The sequence below is a fragment of the Arachis stenosperma genome, chromosome 6, assembly GCF_014773155.1.
Source record: "Arachis stenosperma cultivar V10309 chromosome 6, arast.V10309.gnm1.PFL2, whole genome shotgun sequence".
In the NCBI taxonomy this organism is placed as follows: Eukaryota; Viridiplantae; Streptophyta; class Magnoliopsida; order Fabales; family Fabaceae; genus Arachis; species Arachis stenosperma.
The window spans coordinates 59,951,284-59,958,364 of NC_080382.1; the positions used below are offsets into that span (position 1 = coordinate 59,951,284).

Below are 7,081 nucleotides of genomic sequence, written 5' to 3' on the forward strand. Positions count from 1 at the left end.
GTTTCAATTTTATTTTAAAAGTTTTCGATTTATATCAAATATACAATCCAACAATAATGCATGACAACTATATCTAATTTTTTTGTATTGAAGGTTGTTCTTGTAATATTTTTGCTAAATTTGTTCTAAGTTTTTGAAAAATTAGCCATCATGGATATATTTGATACAAATTAAAAATTTTTGGGATCAAATTGAAACAAAGTAAAACTTAAAAATATTTTTAAAACTTTTTACAAACTTCAAGGACAAAAAATATATTTTATACTAAAATAAAATACTCCAATTTCATTATCTATGCATTATACAATTTTATTTCCTAAAAAAAATCCAAACTTCATTATCTATGTATGTAGTGGAGAAATGAAAATAAAGTATGACCCATAGCCACTACTAACAGTGAGTGAAGATGAAGCAGATCTAATTTGAAAGCCCAGATCTTAAACTAAAGGTTGTTGAACCGTTTGCGAAGGGCAATGGGCAGAGTGGAGATGCACCACAGAGGGTAAGAGGAAGCGCTTACCCCCGGAGGAGGAGAAAGTTGAGTCAGTGCCAGTTGTGCCGATGGTTAATGAAAGTTTCATTATTGATGGAGAGCTTCCAGACAAAGAGAGAAGACACTGAGGACAGATTGGGGGAAGTGAACTTTGTTTGAAAGGGTATTTCTGGAATATAAAAACTTATAAGATTACCACCTCAATGTTAAGTAATGCACATTACCTGCAAAATTTAAATTACCATTAATATATATTAAGTTATTAACTAAACAAGGCAGTCTTTAAAAAGAGTCAGGTAATTTAAATCAAAATTACTAGTAATCCAGATGGATTTATCATTTGTTACTGCAAAGTGCCTCCGGTTAGAATTGCAAATCCTCAGACCGCAGAAAATTTTAAGGAATGCAAAAGCAAAATCAAGCACAGACAGAAAAGGTAATCATTTTTTTCCACGTGGGAAAGAAATTTTCCATATTTCTGTGTAAGGGACAAAAAAATACTAGCATTCCATAAAACATTCTTAATCTGCTAACATCTTCCAATACATTTTTCTTAGTTACATTAATCACTGCTTACTTCTTCCACTTGATGATTTATCCAACTGAGAAATGAAAAGGAGAACAAAAAAAAATAAGGGGAGAAAGAAAGAAACCAATAAATAATGGCACCAAAATGGCAAGGAGCAGATTCATAATCCTTCATCTACCCAATTCACAGTCCCAGTTAAACCAGTCAAGTTTGGCTAAACTGTGACCATATCCAGTGGTCCGTTCTGGGCAGCTGCCTCTGCCAATTTTTTCCAGTTCAATTCTCGCTGCTGCTCCACTTCATGGGCTTTAGCCTCTCTCTCTGCATGCTGCCTCTGGCACTCCTCAACCAATTCAGCGTCCATTTCAACAAACATCTTCCGAACATTCACTGTCAACCCATGAACTGCCTGGTTCCAATGACTCTTAATATTTTTCTCCAATGCTTCATATATTATGGGTAGCACTACAGTCCTGTTTTGAGCAATTAAGCTGACAATATGCTCATTATTCCAGAGGAAGAGGGCTCGTTCTGCAACCTGCAATGCAAGTGTGCCTAAGAGAAGAGATCTGTGCGATATTTAAATCTATTTTACCAACAGATCATACAATTTAATACATGATTCGGGAAAAAGGAAAGCAAAAGAAAATGCTCCAATCAAATCACTATACTGATTGTGACTCAAGAAATATAATATGCAAAGATAATCACATAATCAGTTCAGGATTTTTACGTTAAACACAAGGAACCAATGAAAAACGATCCATCTTGCAGTGACTATGACAATCTTGTTAAAGTATAAAACCGTTCATATATTACCTCCCTCCCTCTGGCCTTTCCCACCATGTTTAAAAAGTACAAGCATCACTTACCAGTTACCACCTAACAAGAAGACCTTTTTTTTGTCCAATAAGGTAAAAAGCACAGGAGCAACTAAACATCTCCTGCTTTCTGGTAACATTGATTATGTCCTCTCATATTACAGGATTATGCATTTAAAAGCATGTTCAATTTATTTATTATATTCATTAGTTGATATAATTGCACGCAAATTACAAAACATGAACATATTTTGTTCGGATTCCTTTTAAGAAAATAAAGGAAAGAACGAAAATTAAAAGAGATCAAGAAAACAAACCAAAGACACTCTCAAGAAGTGGTGTGCGCCAAACAAAAAAAAAATATCTTGGTACTAGATGAAAGGTTTGGTGGTTACAATGGAGTATATGCTAAATTTATTAAATCAGGACATGCATTGCGTGACCTAATAAATCGACAGCGCAAGGACTGTAACACTCGAAACAATAACCAGCAGAAATTCAACTCCAACAAATCGCCTTTGCTTTTTTGATTTCTAAAGTATCATCTCATGGACCTCAACAACACAATAATAACAGTAAGAACAATGACAATAACAGTATAATAAAAAAGCGAAGCAAAGCTGTAACCCAGATTTCAAAAACAGTGCATAAGTCAAACCAGAAACTACACTATAACAATTACTGAACTGATAATTTATATTATAGTCAAAAGCATCACCCATTAAACATTAGGCTACAGTTGGTAAGTGTTTCAGGATAGAAAATGAAAAGATACTTAGACAATGGAGACCAGACTAGACAAAAAAGTTGTGTCTCTGTCCGCGTCCTTATAGGAAATCGGGTAAATTTTGTCCTAAGATGTAGCCATTTTTCTTGTATTGTTATCTATCTGCTCCAAACAAATTTGTGTTCAAAATCTCATTGTACTTGGTCTTAAGATAATCATCAAATAGAGCCTTAAATCAATACACACTTACATATTCATAAAGTTTAATCCTAGCAAGAAGTCATAAGTTAAATTCCAATTCTGTTTAAGATAGCCAGTTTAAGGTTCTGCTGTAAACCAAGAACAAAATTAATATAAATCCACGGACATGCAAAAACATGTTCCTCTGAACCTTTTTTTTTATTAGGAAAAAAAAGAACTATATTGGGATGAAAATAGAAAGTTAAAAGAAGATTGTAAGAAAATGGATCCTCTATAGTCTTTTAAAAAACAAAACTAGCTGTAGAACAAACCATGAATGAAGCATAATTTTTCAATCTCTCAACATATCTAAGAGGGAAATTCTTCTAAAAAGACTATGTTCGTTACACCAAACACCCAATCCTATCCTTACATAACTTGCTTGTTTGAAAATCAATTATTGCATGTGCATGCATGAATTACTAGTTTTACATTTGTTGTTTAGGGTTGAAACCAAATAAGTCAGAGAAAACAAAGGGTATCTTGCCATATTGACAGATATTGTCCAATATAATTTTTATTGCCTTTCCATATCAAACAACTAATCATTTACACAATTAAAATTCAAGAACTATTCATAACAGGAAAGAAATGGAATTTATATAATCACAACATAGCTTAAGACTAATGGGATAGGACTTCAATTAAACTGTACTGATTCTGCATCTGAAACTTACACTAACCTTCTAATTACACCATACTTGTCTCCTGACCTATCTTCACATAGAAAGTAGCAGTTCAACAAAAAGCACTCCCTATTCCCTATTTACTATAATGTTAAAGAAAGGAAAAATGGGAAAAGCAAAAAAAAATAAAAAAAGCTTGAATTGTATCAATCTCAGTCAATAACATGACAAAAACAGTTCCACTTACCTGAAAGTGAGAACTATTGAGGCAGCGGGAAATCTGTCTAAAGAGGGGAACCATGCAGCGTTGGAACTCCGCAGCCTGTGTGGCCTCCAACACCTCCTCCAATTCCCCAAGGAAGAGAACCTCCTTCTGGCAATTCGTGACAGGCCAATACTTCAACAGGCCCCTAATAACCGTATCCGCGAGCTTGAAATCCTTCTCGACAAACTGCAAGATACAGTACGACAACTGCTGATGGTACATGCCAACAGACTTAGGCTTATGTAGGGGCAAAAGCGCCCTAACAAGGAACAACTTGTGTTCCTCCTTCATGGGCAGCGCAAACCCATTAATGATGCTGCCAAGAATCTCCAGAAGCTCCCCAATACCACTATGTCTCTCAGTCTCATATATAAAACGATAAAAAATGTTGTTAATCGCCTTCCTAATGAAGGGCCTGTGAACCATGAATTTCCCATATATACGATGCAATATTGTTTTCAAATACTCACGCTCTCTAGGGTCCTCGGAACCAAACAAATCAAGCAACTTAAGCACGAATGAATGATCAATGTACCGTTTCGCAACCTTGGTATCAGTATCAGAAGAAACCACGTACCGAAGGAGAAGTTCGTAGACGAGCTGCAAGTGCGGCCAGGCCGCGTCCATAGAGGGCTCCTCCTCCTCTGGGTCATTGTTCTCTGCCCCGGTGTTCTCGTGCGACGCCGGTGGAAGGCACCGGAAAATGTTAACCGATATCATCTTTATCATCTCCTCCTGGCAATTCTCCGTGATCTTTCCAGAACCCGATTGGATAAAATCTACGAGCTCCATCAGCGTTTGCCGCTTGATCTCCTTCTCCCGAACGTTCTTCAATGTGTCGGAGAAGTCCAACAAGAAGCAGCAATTCTGGAGCTTCCGGAGGAACAAGGTCTGCCGCTCCGAGACCGGCACATCGCGGAACGGGGGCAACGGTTCAATAGTGCCGGAAGGCGGAGGCATCGTCGGAGCCGCGGCAGCGCCGGCCGGAGGGGCAGCTCCGCCGCGAGAAGCATGGTTGACGACGACGCCGGCGGCGTTAGGCAATGGATTGCCGTCGGGAGCACCGAAGTCATCTGATTTGGAGGGCTTTTTCGGCCCTCTCTTCATGATTCTATTGAACATTTTGTGATGAAAAAATTGAAACCCTAACCCTAAGGTGTTTTTCTGAGAAGCGAATTCAGGAGGAGGTGGTGGTGGTGGTAGCGATGGTGATTGGATTGAGAGAGAGTGAAGTGAGTGGAGGCATGGAAACAGGGTTGTAGGATCTTCCTAATCCATGAACAATTCTTATTGTGCTCCCAATATTTTCGCATCACAACCCAAACGGCGACGGATCTGACAAAACGGTGGGAAATGCAAGTGATGGAAAGTGGTCGAGTAGGGGCGGGAATAAGAGTGGTGAAAGGATCACCGGAATACCGGCGATTGATCGGTCGGAGATGTGTTCCGGCACGAATCACAGAAGGAGCGTGTAAGAGAGAGAAAAAGAGTGTGCCTATGTGTGTGTATATGCGCGCGTGCGTGTGACCAAGGTTTGGACTTTGGAGAATAATTAAGGAAAGATAAGAGAGATTCCAAAGGACGTGATTAAAGTGATTTGATTATAGACATTAGACAGATTAATTAGATTATAACAAATGATCAGTCATTTAAACCAAGCTCAAAAAAAAAAAAAAAAAAAACAATACCACTAATCTAATTTAATTTTTATCATCTGCTAAATCTCAGTTCGCAATTCAAAATATGCTTGGAAATTCAAGAGCTCCTACTACACAGAAAGCTAAGGTCAAAAGGCTTTTTGTGTTGTTTCGCATGGTTGGTTGTTTTACAAAATGCTCGGTCTATGGTCCATAAATAAATTATCAAAGGATGCTAAGATTTAAAGGGGAAAAAAATTGCTAAGGTGTAGGCATGGTTTTGAAAATTGGCCGGTCGGACCGGTTTGACTATGAACCGGCAATTTTAATGATTCGGTTTTTTATATAAAATCGACAATTCAAAAACTGAATACAAATTGTTAACCAATCAAGAACTAGACGGTTAGAATAGATCTAGATCCGGCTGGTTCACACTCATTAAAAAAAAAAGAAGAAAGGCATGCGTGAAGCTCTAGAGCCCCTCCTCCCATCTCTTTCTTTCTCCTCACAGAAATCAGAGCAAGCTTAAGCTTCTGTCTTCTAAAGAAAAATGGAAACCCTAGCCTCTACCACCACCGCAAGCCGCAAGGCCTCTACCACCACCGCAAGCCGCAAGGAGTGAGCCACTGCCACCGTCCGTCGCAGTCAGTGGCTTCTCTCCGTTTGTCTGTTCGTCGGTGTTCTCCAAAGAGAAACCCATGTTCGTTCTCACAGTTTCACCAGTTGCAGGTGCGCAACTTCTTCCTCAACTCCTCCTCGTGACCTTGTGAGATATTCACTCTTAGACCCAGAAAGCTCTAAGCCTCCATCTCTTCTCTTTTCATCAAGATGCGTTGCCTCTGTTCCACTTCTATCGCGCTGCCTCTGTTCTACCAGGCTCTCCAACCGTCGTTTGTTCCAGTTTCGTCGCCTATGTCTTCTAGTTCGAGTTCCTCATTTGTGCTCCATCTCTCCCTCATTTGTGTTTGAGTTCCAGCCCTAGTGGAAGGTGATTTTTGCGGTTTTTTCTTTAATCATCACTATTTAAGATTTCTTTGTTCTTGGAATTTGGTTTTATTTCTGGTTAGGATTGGTGATTTGAATCTTTTACTTAAAAATTATTTTTTGATGCTTTGATTTTCAAGTTGCTGGCTGCTTCAATTTGAGGGAATTGTGAACTTTGGTTTATGTTGTGATTGAAGGTTCTTCGGTTTGGGTATTCTTCACTTTCCTGAAAGCTTAGCTTTTAATTCTTTGAGCATACACGATATCAAAGTATTGTTTTCAACAATGGTGATTTTTAGATTTGCTTTTTGGTTACTTTATTTTAAATGTTTCTATTGGTGTTGTTGTGTTGTTGCTATGATTTAACTATTCTTTTGATTCTCTCTTTTTTTTTTAAATGCTCAGTTAGTGCTTGGTTGATTGACGTTGCTCACTGATTGTATTTGATGATAAATTTTAAATTGATAACTCTATTATTTCTTTACTGCCTGTTTTGTAGTTAAATTTTATTGAAGTTTCTTTAATTTGCACTGCCTATTTTACTGATTCACGATTCCTTCATTGCTTTTTTGTTGTTAATTATTGTAATAAGCTTTGTTAAAATTTGATTGAAAACTGTTAATCTTTCTTCATTTTTTACTATTCTAACTTGTGTTCTTATTAAAAAATTTATAATTGGTGATCTTTTAATTTATTATATGCTTCATGTTTTCATTGTTCTATTCTTATGAAGAAAAAAAAATTGCAAATAATGATTGT

At 37.5% G+C, this 7,081-nt stretch overlaps 1 protein-coding gene across 2 annotated transcripts; it reads right to left on the bottom strand.

Moving 5' to 3' along the window:
- Positions 1–259: 259 nt before the first annotated feature.
- LOC130935465 (serine/threonine protein phosphatase 2A 57 kDa regulatory subunit B' beta isoform-like) lies at positions 260–5,279 on the bottom strand. 2 transcript variants are annotated; one of them, XR_009067878.1, is made up of 3 exons: positions 3,684–5,279; positions 1,147–1,560; positions 260–717 (listed from the first exon to the last, which is right to left on the bottom strand). XR_009067878.1 is itself a non-coding variant. In XM_057865222.1 (2 exons), exons 1-2 carry the CDS (start codon positions 4,821–4,823, stop codon positions 1,237–1,239), a joined length of 1,464 nt encoding a protein of 487 aa, XP_057721205.1. In that variant the 5' UTR covers positions 4,824–5,279; the 3' UTR covers positions 763–1,236. The 2 variants fall into 2 exon arrangements, 1 of the variants encoding a protein (XP_057721205.1); XM_057865222.1 differs by lacking the exon at positions 260–717 and having other exon boundaries at positions 763–1,560.
- Between the last annotated feature and the right edge of the window lie 1,802 nt (positions 5,280–7,081).

Coding starts and splice junctions, on each gene's coding strand:
- LOC130935465 (XM_057865222.1), bottom strand. CDS start 4,823: ATGTTCAATAGAATCATGAAGAGAGGGCCGAAAAAGCCCTCCAAATCA. Junction 1,561..3,683: donor TCAATAGTTCTCACTTTCAG/GTAAGTGGAACT, acceptor CTTGCATTGCAG/GTTGCAGAACGAGCCCTCTT.